General features: G+C 38.2%; 2 protein-coding genes across 7 annotated transcripts in view; one reads left to right on the forward strand and one right to left on the reverse strand.

The window, feature by feature from the left end:
• Nucleotides 1–4,596: 4,596 nt before the first annotated feature.
• NDUFB3 (NADH:ubiquinone oxidoreductase subunit B3) lies at nucleotides 4,597–14,496 on the reverse strand. 2 transcript variants are annotated; one of them, XM_007428001.4, is made up of 3 exons: nucleotides 14,357–14,496; nucleotides 6,901–7,026; nucleotides 4,597–4,840 (listed from the first exon to the last, which is right to left on the reverse strand). In XM_007428001.4, the coding sequence occupies exons 2-3, from the start codon at nucleotides 7,020–7,022 to the stop codon at nucleotides 4,684–4,686; spliced, it is 279 nt and encodes a 92-aa protein (XP_007428063.1). In that variant the 5' UTR covers nucleotides 7,023–7,026; nucleotides 14,357–14,496; the 3' UTR covers nucleotides 4,597–4,683. The 2 variants fall into 2 exon arrangements, with proteins under 2 accessions (XP_007428063.1, XP_025022283.1); XM_025166515.1 differs by lacking the exon at nucleotides 14,357–14,496 and adding an exon at nucleotides 11,492–11,535.
• Nucleotides 14,497–14,499: 3 nt separating this feature from the next.
• The window catches only part of HYCC2 (hyccin PI4KA lipid kinase complex subunit 2), a 48,535-nt gene continuing 45,836 nt past the window's right edge, over nucleotides 14,500–17,198 (forward strand). For 2 of the 5 annotated variants that reach the window (XM_025166512.2, XM_007427999.4), the window contains exon 1: nucleotides 14,500–14,837. The gene's annotated coding sequence lies outside the window, so the exon portion shown is untranslated. Of the gene's footprint in view, nucleotides 14,838–15,381; nucleotides 15,433–17,198 lie in introns of all 5 variants that reach the window. The other 3 variants (XR_015795184.1, XM_025166514.2, XM_025166513.2) reach the window with 2 other exon arrangements.

Raw genomic sequence — 17,198 nt, forward strand, 5'->3', positions numbered from 1 at the left:
AATCCCATAAAACAACAGTTCCCCAATTTATTTATTTTTTATTTGAATTTTAGCAGAGACTTTCTCAAACAGGGTGATGACCAAAATTTAACTTTACCAAACTCTTTTTCAAGAAAAAGATTGTTCAGATACTTCCATTGTTAATTTTTGTGGTAATTATTTCTGATGGTATAGCTTTTAATACGTAGTAAACTGTAACAAAAGTTTATGAGCCACCTGAAAAAACAATTTTGGCTTTTGATTATAATATAAAACATATTTCAGATAAAAGCTAGCATAAAGTAGAAATTCTGCTGAAAAAAAAGCAAAAGCAAAATTAGTCTTTACCTGTTTTAATTTTGCTCTACCTTAGCAGTTTAAAATTTGAAAGTCTTATTTCCTCACTGTTGCTCAAAAAACAGTTTTGGAATTATGTTCACCCAATTCTCCTGCAAGTATGCTACTGATGGTGATTGTAAAATGTTCACCCAAATTAGAAATCCTCACAGAAGCAGGTATAAAAATAGGTAAGGGAAACCTACTTTGGAAGTAGTAAATTTTAATCTGTTTAGAAGTTTTATGTATGCTTTTCCTTATAAAGGGAAAAAAATAATTGTTGAGAAAAGCTGAGAAGGAAATCAGCTCCTGTTCTTACAGTCTTTGTGTACTTACAGCTATTTATACAAGTTTTGACTAATTAATGCATTTCTTTAAAAAATCACTGTCATTGACTTCAAGATGGTGGTTCTTAGTATGGCTAATACATTTTTTCTCAAGGCCTTAACAGAGGCTAAGATAATAGTCACTACGCTTGTTAATCAACTTGCCACTGCATGAAATGGCCAACAACTGGATAAAGCATTGAATATAGAATTACTTTTCCAGGTTTTGTTTTTCTACCATAGCATAGTTTGTGATTTGCACTGAATAATAATTTCAGTTACTAGTATGCAGTTAGCTCTTGCTTATTATTTTGTGTTTTTTTGTTTGTGCTGAGGAGAAGACTGCTCTAACAGTGGCAAACTTTTATTCTTGGGGGAGGGGAGCATTAATTAGATTAAGTTGGCAAATATCATGGTTTCCTTAGAGGAAGAAGATGTGACTCTGGCAGACTGCCAACCTGTTTTGGGAAAGCAGAATTGCTCTCAGCTGACGGCAGATACTTCTGCTAATGAATACAATCCCACATTATTGTCAACCACTCTGATAGAGATGACTTGTCAACTGATCTTGGCCAAATGCCAGGTCCTAACTAGGAGAAAGTTGAAAAGAACTGAGGAAAGATGATCCCTGTGCTTTTTAGAAAGAGACCTTAGGCTGAGGTGGGATTTGATACCATATGAAAGGAATCAAATAAACCAGCTTTGATGCTAACAAGTGTTCTCATCCTTTGACAGGCATATAGCTTCTCTTGAACTCCTGGACCCTTGGACTTACTTGTTTTGACAGTTTATCTTGTATTTGTGTCCAACTCTTACTTCTAGGACTGGCCTTTGTGATTCACTAGTTTTAATCTTTTTAAAGTTTACCTTGTAGTCATGTTATCTATTTCCTTGCTTCTCTATTCAATCTGACTTTTAACAGAAGATTGACTTTTTCAACAAATCACTTAGTCTTGCCAGAACAGTAAGTATGAAGACTTACCCTTACAGAAGTCATGTTAGTTCCTTTTCAAAAATACGACTTTTTCCCATATTATCTGATTATTGTATGTTTCTTAATATTTTTACCATTTTATCCAAAACAGGTATTAAAGCTAACTGGCCTATATCCTGGGTCCCTCCCTCAAATCTCTTTTTTAAAAAGTGAAAGTGCTTTGGCTACTTTCAAATCCTAAGGGATAGATGCCAACCTTAAAGAAAGTCAGCATTTTCATTTTTTTTTCTTTTCAAATTCAAATATGACTTAAGTTTGGGTATCTTTCATCAATCAATTTATCTTTAGTTTCAGCATTTGGCAACAGTAGATCTAGCAGCTAATGGGGAAAAAATTATTCAAAATCCTAACAGAAATATAATTGCATATAGTAAAAGGGTTAGAAATAAATTTTGATAAGATCATGTTAATCAGCAGAGTTACAAAAATGGCTTTAAGAAGCTTACCAACTTCTTATCAATCAGGTGAATTTAGATATTTAGAAGTAACTATTTAAAAGTTTTAACATCAGTTCAAGAAAGATGATAATCTGCCCTAAATCAAAATGGCAACATCTGATATAAATCTGTTTAAAATGATCTGATCCAGGTGCCTGATGGATCTGGGTGCTGTTCTGAATATACTTGGGCATATTACCTGATTTGTTCCCCCTCTTCCTGCTTGCCCCCATTGGCTCTATTTTGCAGATGTCCCAATACAGGTAGTCCTCACTTATCAATTGCAATCAGGACCAGCAACTCCGTTGCTAAGTGATGCAGTCATAAAGTGAAAAGTCACATGACTGCACCCGACTTATGTCAGTTCTTCAGTTCCGGCTACAATCATTAAGTGAATCACTGCAGGTTGTTAAGCACAATGTCACATGACCGTGACTTCCTGCTGGCTTCCCCATTGTCTGCTTGTTAAAAGCTAGCTGTGAAGGTCGCAAATGGTGATTATGTGACCACAGGATGCTGCAACCATTATAGATGTGCACAGGTTGCCAAGTGCCTGAATCATGATCACATGATTATGGGGACACTGCAATGGCTGCAACTTTGAGGACTGGTTGTATGTCTCCTTTTTCAGCACCATCATAACTTCAGTCGCTGAACAAGTGGTCAGTAACCTGCACTTTGGTCAAGGCTAAGAGGCCAAAGATAAAGACCTAAGGGTAACCTTTTCAAGCAGGCATGACCTAAGGTTGTTCAAACATTATTTCACTTAGATTGTGAATTTTAGCAAGGTAATGGCACTTCTAAGGAAAAGATATGGCTTGAGGGCAAGAAGTAGTCATCAAGTAAGATCAATGTTGATTTGAATCTTCTTTTTTAAGCCAAAAGGGAAGGATAATTTAACATAAAAAATAAATACGAGATAATTTTTCTGATGTTGAATGTGAAAGAAAGGAACTAAAATTTAAGACTATGGTACAAACTACAATTACCAGAGTTCAAGTTTGTCCTGCTACTGTTGATAAATCCAATCCAATATTGGGATAATCTAATATTTGCATACTATGTTGCAAACTCTGAATGTTTCATCTTTTAGTTTTAGATCTTTCTGCTCTCTTCATAGCTACACCATTTAATCCATTGCTTCCCCTATATTTCTTTGAACTCCTCTTTATCTGTCTCATTGAATACATTACATTCCCCCCAGTTAACCACTTGTAATGACTGAATATCAAGGAAGTGTTTGCCTTGAATGCCATGACTGTCAAATATTATTGAAAGTAGTAGTTATTATTATTTTGGACTTCCAGAAGACCTAAGCCTATTTGATAACCTATAGCATTCAAGGTCCTGACAGAACTGGTGTTAAAGGAGGCCACAGTTCTTAACAGGCAATATCTCACATCATTGGTTGGCAAATTTGTCCATGCCCAGCTAATCTGTTGATTTCAGATCAACAGCCTGGGCAGTTCACCCTATTGCTCCTAAACATCCTCTTTAGTCTCTCAGAGCCAAATCAGGCTGTTGGTTTCCTAGGGAAGAAAGAGTAATGGTGGATGGGATGTCAACTGGAGTACAAGCAGAACTGTTGGGAAGGATCTGATTATGTAGTGAGTATCAGGCCTAGCCCAAGGAACTCCAAGAGACAATGCAAAATCAGTTCAGCTATGTTTATTAGCTACAACCTCTAGCAAGAATCTTCCCAGACTTAAACCCCAGCTCCCAAGTCAGCCAGCCACAACAGTGTGAATTCCTCAGGGAGGTGCCAGTCTCATCCTCTTGTAATTCCCATGCTCCACCGGCAAGCTAAGAAAATGCTTATCTCCCTGAGCCTGGCCTTCATAATTCCATTCCATCACAGTGAGGTCCATTTGAACTCTGCTGCAGAGCAGGGATTCTTTCTCCATCCTATGCAAGGATGCTCTACCAAGATGCTGGAGGGAGCTAAAACCCTAATCCTAAGTGGCTCACTGCGAGCAATTTTCATTCTTTTCAGACACGATCAGTTGGATCCATCCTGACCTGTACTCCATCCGCCTGGCTCATATCTATAGATTGCCTACCTACAAGTAGATTTTAATGTGCTGGACTTGGCAATGGGAATGATTGAAATCATGCTTCTGGTCTAGATCAAATTGCCTTCTCTCAACCTAACTTACTTCAGAGTGGTGTTAATGGGGTAAAACTGAGGGAGGGTGGATCTAGCCACATCCATGTATTTTACTCTAAAATTACTCTAAAAGTGTAGAAAAAGATGTGATACAAATGCAAATTTTAATAATAGTTATTACATCCATTTGGAACAAGGGATGGGGGGCCTGATGTGTAGGACTCATTATGTTTAATTTGGGGTTATAGGTGGTCTAGTCCTAACAGAACAGAAAAAATATTAGGACAAAAATAACCAAATGGCAGGTTTATTGTGCTTTTCTACAGTCTATCCATTTTGTTTAGTAATAATTGACTGTTTTTATGTATATCCACACTTCCTCCCATAATAGTGGTGGAAAGAGAGACTACACAGACATTTTTGTTGAAGAACTTTAATGTGCTCCTTTCCACAAGAAGTTAGACTATACTACTGATTCAAAACTTAGAAGAGACAAACAAATCTTCAGTGATGTCCACTACCTTTTTCTGGAGGGAAAAATGTATATTCAACTGCAAGTGCTACTACAAAGGCGGCAAACCCCCATTTGAATCCTCTGGTGACTGTTTCCAGGAAAGTGCTTGGTTTTGCAAAGCCACCTGTGAATCTCCATGCTTCATTGCTAGCAAAAAAATAGACATAAGATGAAAAATTACACAATTTTGCAACTTTACTTTTTAGCCCACAGTTTAAATTACACATAGTATTTTCAATTCAGAATTAAGTATCCCTAAAAATTAAGTAAATTATTCAAACTTCATATACCCTTTTTCTATCTAGATTCACCATCACCAAGCCAAAAAGCCTCTCCAGAAGTTAACTGATTACTGGGACAACACGGGATGGAGTATATGTTGACAGATGAGGGAGGGGGAATTGCCCCAATAGTCTTGCACCTTAGAATAAACTATATTCAAAGAAAAAATATACAGTATTCCTTATTTCCCCGCTAAAAGCAATTATCCCTTTTTCCATGTTCTGTAACACCTGATGCTATTATTTATAGCTTGGGGCCTCTAATCAGAATCTTCATAGCTGTATTTACAAGCCTTCATATAATTTTCCATTACTTCATGCTGTAATGACTGATCTATTTAACAGAGCCACTTAATGAGGCAGCTATTGAAAAAAAACATGTTTTGAAGCTACTATGAATATTTTGCAGACAGTTTACTCCTTTACTAGACATTCACTCCAAACATTTTCAGTTGAAATTTAATCTTCATAGAACCTAATGTAGTTGCATAAGAAACATGATTTATGAAATCACCACATGTAATTTAGGCAACAACTAAAATTCTCATATCCCAGTTACTATCACCTTCTTTCAGTGAATGAGTACTTCATCTGTTATGAAAGTCATACTGTCCTGAAAGGTCCTGTGTATATATAGGGTGAATCAAATTACCGTATTTTTCCGACTATAAGACGATACTTTTTTCTAAAATCCTTACCCTAAAAACTGAAGGGCGTCTTATTTAAGGAAGTCAGCCGAGAATCGCGGTTGCAAAACTGCCAAACTTTGTTTCTGCAGAGAGGCTTCTTCCTATTGCTAGCCTCCAATCACGAGTGAAATAGCTTTCCTCCCAAACAGACTTCCTCCAATCACGAGCCTGATGTAACTGACGTCAGCTGATGCTGAACAAACCAATTAGAGGAAGGTTGTTTGCAGAGACAAGCTATCTGCAGTTTCACTCGTGCTTGAATGTAATCAGTTATGCAAAAGAGCGTGGAAATAGAGCTGCAGAGAGACGGTTTGGACCTTCTCCCACCGAGCGTATCAGGTAAATGTTAACTAATTACTAAATAAAAATGTGTTCTGTACTATCTTTAAAATATTGATTTTTTAATTTTGGGCTGGAAAAGTGGGGGTCGTCTTGTACATGGGGGCGTCTTATTGTCGGAAAAATACGGTATCTGCATTCAAAAGCAAATATTTTTGAAGAGCACTAGGTGCCCCTTTCATAAAGACAGAAATGAAAAATCTGCATCTGAAAGCTAATGTTCTAATGAGAAAATCTAATATTAGTATTAACAGGTGCAACAGATTGCAAAATATTGTGCAGTGTATATGTCAGTAAGCTAAGACTCTGCTATATTTTCCAGCAGAGTCTTAGCAAAAACAAATTTTACGTTGAATTCAAATGGAATATTCTTCAAAGTATGCACTGTACAAATTTAGGCAAACACATAAATAGGTGTTTGCCTAAATTTCTACAGTGCATTTTATTTTATTTATATATCAAATCACCCATCTCATTAAAAAGTGATTCTGAGCAGTTTACAGAGAAGATAAAATCAATTAAAATACAATATAAAAACAGTCTTAAATAAATAATAAATACATTCCAAGAATTGATGGAATTGGTGAGTAGCTCAGGGAACATCATCAGGATGCCAGCTGTTTAAGGGGGTGAGATTTCTGAAGAACTGAATCAGCTTCATATAGGGAAATCTTGTGTAAGAATGTTCTCACAAATCTTAGTTATCAGCTTTTACATTTCTATTCTAAATTTTCAGAGTCAAGCTACTTGGTATTTCCTAATACAGGACAAAAATGGTTGGAAAACAAGATGTTTAATGGCCTGTCTGGAATGGGAACTTTGTTTCTGTTTGGTTTCACAAAATATGATTTGTGGTTGACTTGAACAAAGGAAGGATTACATTTATGCCAAATCTTACCGAAGCCATGGATCCTTGAGACCAAGCTTAGCCAACCTTTCCTGGACATCTTGCAAAGGGGTGCCTTCTATTTTCCATTGCCTATAATCAGGAAGCTCGCCGTTCCCATGATCATGGCCCATATTCCTTAGAAAAGATTTGTAAAAGTAAAGCTCACAAAATGTATAGTGCTTGCTCATTTTGAATATTGCAAAATCAACATTGTGGAGCCCTTGGTACTCTCTGAGCTTGGTTGTTTGCTTGCAGATATTTCATTACCCAACTAGGGAATATCATCAGTGTGAGTGAGTGTGGGGCTTGCTCCCTGTTTATATGCAGTAGCTTGCCCTGCCGGTGTTGGTGGGGGTGTGGTTTTCTCCTTGGTATGTCCTTGATTAGGGTACTGTTTGTCTGGTATTAATCCCTGCTTATCTGGGTGTTGGCTGCTTGAAGGGATGTGTTCTGGTCTTTTTGTTTCCTTCTTAGCTTTCTGTGGTCTCTTTTGAATGGTGTGTAAATATGTTTTTTTTCTGTGTGTCTATTGATGGCTGATTTGTCTGAATGCCAAGCTTCCAGGAATTCTCTAGTGAAAGAATCCATGGCAGCAGTGCTACACAACACACCTGACCTAGCCAAATACACTAAGACCGAAATACCCAGAATCATGGACCTCATCAACTGTTGCCTCACTACCTACTTTCAGTTTGATGGACAGATATACCAAGAAATCAGAAGAACATCCATGGGATCACCACTCTCAGGACTCATAGCAGAGACTGTAATGCAGCATCTAGAAACTATAGCACTCTCACACACAAAACCAAAAATATGGATCTGGTACGTAGACGACACCTTCATCATAATAAAAAAGGAACAACTAGGTAAGACACATAAAACAGTTGACAATATCTTCAAAGAAATAAAACTCACAAGGGAAGAAGAAAACAACAATGTGCTACCCTTCTTGGATATCCTTATCAGCAGAGGAAACAATGGCAAATTAGAAACCCAAGTCTATTGAAAAACAATCCACACTAACCAAGTGCTCCATTACCAAAGTAACAACCCAACCTCACACAAGAGGAGCTGTGTAAGAACATTATTCAGATGAGTACAAATGCACTGCAGCAACCCAGAACACCAGAAAAAGGAAACAGACTGCCTATACAACATCTTCCAACAAAATGGATACCCACGCACTTTATCAAAAGGTGCCTGACCACTCAACCCACTACAGCACAACCAACACAAGCTATCAAAAGGATAACACTATCATACATCAAAAATATCTCAGAAACAACCAACAGACTATTACAACCACACAACATCACTGTAGCACACAAACCAACTAAAGCCCTCCAAAACATCTTTAATAAACCAAAAGGCTCAGTAGCCCAAGAAAAAAAGAAACCCAAGTTCATCGGAAAACAACCCACACCAATCGAGTACTCCATTACCATACACTGCCATACATCAGAAACATCTCAGAAACCACCAACAGACTATTACAACCATATGGCATCTCTGTAGCACATAAACCAACAAAATAATTCCAAAATACCCTAAGTAAACCAAAAGACCCAGTAGCCCAAGAAAAAAAAGCAGGAGTCATCTACAACATACAGTGGGGCCAAAAAGTATTTAGTCAGCCACCAATTGTGCAAGTTCTCCCACTTAAAAAGATGAGAGAGGCCTGTAATTTTCATCATAGGTATACCTCAACTATGAGAGACAAAATGAGGAAAAAAATCCAGAAAATCACATTGTCTGATTTTTAAAGAATTTATTTGCAAATCATGGTGGAAAATAAGTATTTGGTCACCTACAAACAAGCAAGATGTCTGGCTCTCACAGACCTGTAACTACTTCTTTAAGAGGCTCCTCTGTCCTCCACTCGTTACCTGTAGTAATGGCACCTGTTTAACCTTGTTATCAGTATAAAAGACACCTGTCCAGAACCTCAAACATTCACACTCCAAACTCCACTATGGCCAAGACCAAAGAGCTGTTGAAAGACACCAGAAACAAAATTGTAGACCTGCACCAGGCTGGGAAGACTGAATCTGTAATAGGCAAGCAGCTTGGTGTGAAGAAATCAACTGTGGGAGCAATAATTAGAAAATGGAAGACATACAAGACCACTGATAATCTCCCTTGATCTGGGGCTCCATGCAAGATCTCACCCCGTGGGGTCAAAATGATCACAAGAACGGTGAGCAAAAATCCCAGAACCACACGGGGGGACCTAGTGAATGACCTGCAGAGAGCTGGGACCAAAGTAACAAAGGCTACCATCAGTAACACACTATGCCGCCAGGGACTCAAATCCTGCAGTGCCAGACATGTCCCCCTGCTTAAGCCAGTACATGTCTGGGCCCGTCTGAAGTTTGCTAGAGAGCATTTGGATGATCCAGAAAAGGATTGGGAGAATGTCATATGGTCAGATGAAACCAAAGTAGAACGTTTTGGTCTAAACTCAACTCGTCGTGTTTGGAGGAGAGAGAATGCTGAGTTGCATCCAAAGAACACCATACCTACTGTGAAGCATGGGGGTGGAAACATCATGCTTTGGGGCTGTTTTTCTGCAAAGGGACCGGGACGACTGATCCGTGTAAAGGAAAGAATGAATGGGGCCATGTATCGTGAGATTTTGAGTGAACACCTCCTTCCATCAGCAAGGGCATTGAAGATGAAACGTGGCTGGGTCTTTCAGCATGACAATGATCCCAAACACACCGCCCGGGCAACGAAGGAGTGGCTTCGTAAGAAGCATTTCAAGGTCCTGGAGTGGCCCAGCCAGTCTCCAGATCTCAACCCCATGGAAAACCTTTGGAGGGAGTTGAAAGTCCGTGTTGCCCAGCGACAGCCCCAAAACATCACTGCTCTAGAGGAGATCTGCATGGAGGAATGGGCCAAAATACCAGCAACAGTGTGTGAAAACCTTGTGAAGACTTACAGAAAACGTTTGACCTCTGTCGTTGCCAACAAAGGATATATAACAAAGTATTGAGATGAACTTTTGATATTGACCAAATACTTATTTTCCACCATGATTTGCAAATAAATTTTTTAAAAATCAGACAATGTGATTTTCTGATTTTTTTTCCTCATTTTGTCTCTCATAGTTGAGGTATACCTATGATGAAAATTACAGGCCTCTCTCATCTTTTTAAGTGGGAGAACTTGCACAATTGGTGGCTGACTAAATACTTTTTTGCCCCACTGTACAGTGTAGGACTGTAACAAACACTACGTAGGACAGTCAGGCAGAAGACTAGCAGAGCCCATCCACGAGCACCAACTAGCAGTCAGAAGACATGATGAAAATTCCTTATCTCACAACATGTGGACAGACTCAACCATAGTTTTAATTGGGAAACTGTCAGCATTTTAGACCAAGCTAAATCCAAATATGCAAGAGAATTCTTGGAAGCCCGGTATTCAGACAAGGCAGCAATTAACAGACACATAGAGATAAACGGTATCTACATATTATTCAAAAGAGAGAAAAGACCAGAAGATCACATCACCAGCAATCATCTCCAGCAATCATCACCCAGAGAAGCAAAGGTCACCACCAGGCACACAATCAAGCAGTCAACATATGCTAATCAAGGAACTACCAGAAGAGCAAAACAGAACCCCCACCCCCACCAGCTCTGGCAAAGCAGGCCACAGCACATAAAGAGAGAGCAAACCCCATCCCATTTTAGCACTGAAGATGTTACCTAGCCAGGTAATGAAACGTTTGCAAGAAAAGAACTAAGCTCAGAGAACCCCAAGGATTCCACAGTTCAACCCTGAGCTACACATATTCACCTCTGTCGATACTGTTTTATTTTGTCCTAAGAAGTAAAAGGAAAAAAATACTCTATTTGCACTAGTTATATGCAACAATTTAATTTGGTTAATAGCCTCTGTTAAATGGACAGGCAAGGTAATATTGCTTCTGTTTTTACCTTCTTTGCAGGCATAGTTTTTTATTCACATCATCTGATTAATGCAACTGTCGTCTTCACTGAAAATAATTGCATCGATTATATAAGTACTTTTTTCTTGTTTTTGGAAAAATACTTTCCCCCAAGGCAATCAGTCAATCAATCAATCAATCAATCAATCAATCAAAATCCCTTGTTATAATTTTATATAGTTTCATGACAAGAATCACTAGGCATAAAGGGAAGTGAAATAAAAATTATTAAACAAATTCTACATTAAGATAAAACAAGCAAAATACAAAATAGGTGCAAATACTTTAAGACTAAATATATTAAGAGGAATCTAAAATCATTACTGTTATATTACTTTTATTATATAAAAATAATTATATTTATATATATAATTATAATTAAATTACTATTATACTAGGCATAAAAATACCCACTAAAACATTCAAATCCTATACTAAATTACTACTGTAACTTAGTTTGTTGCAATTAGAGATGAATAAAGGGGAAAAACCCCCCACTGGTTCCTATCTCCCTACAGTTTTTGCTCCTCCCTGCACTGGCACCATATCTGGTATGTTGCCAACCCAATTTTCCTTTTTGCCACATAATTTTAGAGTTTTTGTCTGCAAGCATATAGCTTATGTAAAAATTCTCTGACACACCTTGGACTTTTTATATTATGGAGGCTATCATTGATTTTGGATATCTGTAAAGAAGAAAGTACAAAGGAACATAAGACAGTATTTGTAATGCATCTCCTCCACAAAAGCTGTGTCTCTTTTTGAGGACAGCTTTTTGTATCTGCCTTCCAGAACTGCTGAAAGGCATATAATGATCTTCTTTTATTGCAATTTAACTACACCTGGTGCTTCCCAAAGAAGAGGGATAAAGATCAAAGTTCCATCTTTAGCCTTACTCAAGAAGAATCCCTAAACAAAAATATTTATGTTCAGTTTATGTTTTGCTTAATTTCCAAGAAAAAAAGTTCATATCTCAATCATTCTTTATAGCCTGTGGAGCAACCACTCTGAGTTCATGTCATTATTTTTCACAACTTTATTTAATTTAAGGAATCAATTAAAACTATAGGGAAAGAGGCATAGTGACAAAAGGCCACATTTAATTTTGTTGGTCTCTGAGCCACAACTGGCAGGATAATGATGCAGAGCAATAGGATCACATCATGCACCGGATGGGGGTAGATTTTTCTATTTTGTTTGGTTTTTCAAGAAACCTGTAGTGGAGGAGGGAGAGAGAGCACTTATATTATGCTACTGTAAGGCAATTGTTTATTGTATTTTCCAGTTAAAATGTTGGGAGGTGTCATTTGATTGGGAAAAACACAATCTTACCACTACAATTAATATGACAATGGAATAGGAGAAAACAAGATGGAGTATGCACCACCTGAGGCTTCTAGAAATTTTTTATTTCAACTTTTATCAGCCTTTTCCAGCCAAACCAATAGCAAGGGACTGCAGGAGCATCTGCACCCCTGTCCCTAAGCTACAGGGTCTCATGAAAACTATATTCCAATTTCTTATTTAGCTATAATGCTAAAGTTACAGTTAAGGGATTGGTCTTTTTTATGACTCCACTCTCCATATAGGAATACTTCATACATTCCTTTCCTCAATATTTCCTAACAAGGAGTACCTACTATATAAGGCCAAGGGAAAGGCACCATGTCCACAACTTTTAGTGTTACAAGCAGGCATGCTTTGTTGTTTCTAAATATCTAATACTGTATTGGGGGATTTTAATTTTATTTATATTTTATTATAGTTATATCCAGGATTCTAAGTAAGTCAATGCAGTATACATTACTCTGCCTCCATTTTATTCTACCAATATTTTGTAAGGTTGGTTATCTTAACAATAACATGTAACATTGGTTAAGAGATAATAGCTGACTTAAAGTCACCTTTATAAAGTTATTTTATAAAGCTATAAAATTCAGCTTTATAGCTGAACAGAATCTTTCCTATGTGGCACTCTATAAGGAATCTTATTCTGGGATGTCTCAGTTTTATAGAACAAAAACCAGCATGTAAAATTAGCATAGATTTTCAAAGAGCAATATACTTGTAATTTCTTATTTTCAAAAAGTGGCATGTGGCAAAACTGAGCCAGGATTCAGGAATTTATCACAGAAACTCTAGAAAGTTAAAAACTTGCTTTTCAATAATCCCCCTCTTCTCTGTAAGCAGCCTGTCACAAACAATAACTCTTCTTTGTCACAAAAGAGCTGTTTTTAAAGGGGCTATTGCAGGAAAGAAATAGGAAACTTAACATTCCTTCCATGTCCTTTCATTGATGCATCTCTGGATACAAACAATTTCAGCTTAATCTAGAATAGTAAGAATTTCAGAATAATTTTAGATAAACATTTTCTAGTTGTCCATTTTTGTTTAATAGAACCAGTTTTTTCCTCTTGATCTACTAGCTGTTCTGTAATGTTCTTTCTCCCCCTACATAGAAAGTGCAGTTCTTCTACAAAATAGTCATTGCGTTGGCTATCAAAGCTTCACCCCTATAAAAGCAATTCTCACTTTAGGAATACAAACACAATTTTAGCTGTTGAAGATTTAACTATGAGGCTTAGATTAGTTGCTTTAACTGGAGAGACAAAATAAGGCCTTATAATGACAAAGCTAGATTTTTGCAGAATTTAGGAATGTAGCTATATTTATATAGCAGCTCCAAGCTTAAATCTTGCATCTTTTTCTCTTTTCTTATATGGTGACAGATGTCATGCCACCCATTCCTCCATCTTGGATGTTGAGAGCACTTGCACAGTGTTTTGTCTGGTCTCAGGCTTTTTACTTGTCATCTTCAGCTATTTTTGCATCAAAATGGTTGGACCACTATCATCAATATGCATAGGTTAAAGATAATGATGTATCACAGCAATGCAATTTCTCATCACCCAATTTTGTGATAAAAAAGCATTCCCATATCTTTGAGTTAGGTAATGGATGTTCCTGTACAACATATGTGTTTCCAATGCCAATGAATGTGTATATTTCCATTGCCATTTAAAAGAAATTAAGTCAACAAATGCTGCATTAAAAACAGCATTTAAAACAAGTAAGCAACCACTGCTGTATTTGTCAACATAAATTTAACTTAGATGCATAATTGTACAAAATTTCTAAGTCTTTAAAAGGCCGACTAAATGCCCACACAACTTTATGCCCCAATACACGAGTTACAGAGCATTATAACCTTGCCTTTCTGCAAGTGTTATCCTGTGGAGCCTGATCAATCTGTCTGGAAAATCGGTTTATTAAAAGCGCACCAGCCGCTAGAATAATCTATTTGCTTTTAGTGATATAGTCAATAACCATTCATGAAGAGAGAAAACTGCAGTTACCTACTCTTTTAAAGGCGTCACGCATTTTATCCATGACACCCGACCCTTAGGACAGATGAAACCTTTCTAACAGAAACAGATACTTATGAAAAGAAAAGATGGAAATTTGGGACTGGGACGAGAAAGGGATGTACATCCAAAATAGCCATACCTGGTACTCAGCGACCCTTCTTCAGAATGTCAAGGAACCGAAGCGGAAGCGGAAACTGGTCCAGTTCGACGCCACTGATCTTCCCGGAAAAATGAAGCCGCTTGAGGAGGTTCCGTAGGAAAGTTCTTCCTGGCTTTACTCGCCCCGCCCCTTCGCGCGGACTCCGACCGGCGACGCGGTTCCTAGCCGGCCGTAAGAACTCTTTCCCTCCTTTTCCCTCCCCCACATACGTTTTCTCACGGGCGCGCGCAATCGGAGGGGGAAGAAAGGAAGCCAATGAAGGTTGTCATTGTTAGGGGCGGGCCGCTGTCCAATGGGCGGGCGCCTTCTTTCGTTGCCGTGCCTGCCGACGGGCCGGAGGCAGCTGAAGGGGGAGGGATTAGCAGCAGCGCCGGTACCAATGGTGGTGAGGGCTGCGGTGAAGAGGAGCTCCTGAGTTAGCGCCAGGCTATCTGCCGTCGTGAGCAGAGGAAGGACGTCGGTAGGTAATCGCCTCCCGGTCTCCCCGCGCTGTCGATAGAAAGGATGGGGCGACTCACAGGCACCTGAAGCGCCGCCGCTCCCTCGCTGGACCCACGGGCTGCAGGGGCAGCTGTCCTTTGCACCCTGGGACAGGGAGCCCCCGATGGGCACTTGTCGCTTTTCCCTGGCCAGTTCGGGTTCCCCTCCTCGCCCTTCCTGCTTCCCCGGTCCTCCTGGGCGATCATTGCGCTGCCTTTCTTCTTCCGTCCCCGCCAGAGCCAGCAGGTAACCACTATCCTTTCCGTCTCCTCCATGCAATCCTTGGATGTGACGAAGCTTTTCGCCCTGTTTCTTCTCCTCGGTCTTCTGCCAAGGCCGGTTGCGTTCCTCTTTTCCGTATACACCGCTAGCATGAGTCCTGGTCCAGCGCCCGCCGACCCTGCCGCTTTTCCTCGGAGATTTCATTTCCGGATAAATTACGTTAATCTCATAACCGTTTTCTGTTCATAAAGTGGCGTTTTATTTTGCTAAGAGAATGAGGCCTCTTTGCTTTACAATTACAGCTTCTGCGAAGGAGTAGCAGTACACTTACTTCTTACTTCTCAAAATAAAAAGTAAGCTATCTTTCCAGGCAGAGCTTTGTTTTGATCTGGGCTGAACTCATCCCTGAGATGTTTAGCAGTCTCCTTTTCTAACCTAAGTGAAGTCCCTCTAACTAACATTTCTTTCTACATTGATTGCTTCCTGGGAATTGTTGCCTTAATGTCATAATAAGATGAAGAACGCAGTATGAATAAGTCTGATAAGGAGAGGTTATGTAATGTCATAGCTACATTGCTTATACAAACATTCTCTTAGTAGATTGACTCTTAGGTAAGCAAATGGACATATTACCTACATGTAAAAACATCCTCCAACATGTATTTGTTACTGCTGCTTCAATTTCACAACTTACATAACTAAAAGAGAAAAACTTATATATCCACATTACTGTGTTTATTTATTTAGTGTCATAGGTTTGATTGGTGGGCTTTCAGAATGGCAATTTCTTTTTTCATGGGGAGCAGGAATTTCCATTCTGTAAGTCACCAGGGGGAGGTAAGTGAAAATCAGTATTTAAGTAAGGGCATTAATTTATTAATTACATTTTTATTCTCTCAAGTTATTGCTTACAGCATTCAGAGTGTCTCCTAAAGAACGTACAGATTTACAAGTCATATGCCACTAAGCTGGCGTAGTTATTGATGTATCTATGATATGTTATCTGTACCATTCTGGTGGTAATTAAAAACATTTGAATATATATTCTTTGCTTCCTGGTTCAGCTGAAAGTGTTAAGTATTGTTTTACTTATTTATGTTATATTTGTTTGTTTGTTTGTTGATTTATATAGCTGCCTATCTCACATATGTAATTCTGGGTGGCTTACAGAGTTAAAAATGCATGCGCGTGCGCACACACACACACAAAAACCCACAGAAAAATAACCAAAATCATCACAACAAAAGATCATTAAAACATTAAAACAATAAAAACTATTAAAACCATTAAAAAAAACCCCATAATGTGGGGGAGAGTGCAGTCAGTCTCACTAATAGTATAGCCATTTTGCAGGCTCTACACCACCACTACGAGATCCCCAGGCCAGATAGCAAAGCCATGTCTTCAGGCCCTTCTGGAAGGCCAGTAAGGATGAGACCAGTCTGACCTTAGGGAGAGTGATCCATATTTTTATGTATCTTGGGGAAGATTAGGATAATAATTAGTTATAGGAGAAAAAAATAATTTTCATCATTTTTGTGTTAAAGCATCTTATCCAAAAGAAGCTTCCATTTATTACAGTATTTTAATCAGTTCTTAGAAATGGGAGGCTCAAGATAATTAAGCTCTTAATAATTATTAATCTTGCTGTTTTAAAGATAAGAATAGGAAAACAGCAAGATTAATGCTTAAATTATTCCATTTAGTCTTTATTTTGTTTCATATTTGATTGCTTCTTTAAAATAAGATTTGACAGATGGTTGGCCTTTCCATTTCCTGGGAAATGGTAACAAGCTTCGTGGTAGTAAAACTGTTTTTATACTCCAGACTTCCTTTCACATAGGATGAAAAACTGATCAGTAGTATATCCCTAGACAAAAGAAGAGTTTCAGCTGTAAAATATTTCATTGAGCTTACTTATCTGTCATACATATGGTGTTGGGCATACAATTTAATGTTACTGTTAAATGTACATACATTTGCTATCATTCCAGAAACTTTAGTTGTGCTTGGTAATAGTTGATTTAAAGGAAAGCATTATTTGGTGTTTGTTTTGATTCTTAGTACTTTATAATAGAAGATCTAACTATTGTACAATAAGCTAATCTTGGAGAATGCA

This window comes from Python bivittatus, unplaced genomic scaffold (genome assembly GCF_059951505.1).
Source record: "Python bivittatus isolate LINGU-HERP-01145 unplaced genomic scaffold, Pbiv_v1 ctg000200_np1212, whole genome shotgun sequence".
Lineage (NCBI taxonomy): Eukaryota > Metazoa > Chordata > Lepidosauria > Squamata > Pythonidae > Python > Python bivittatus.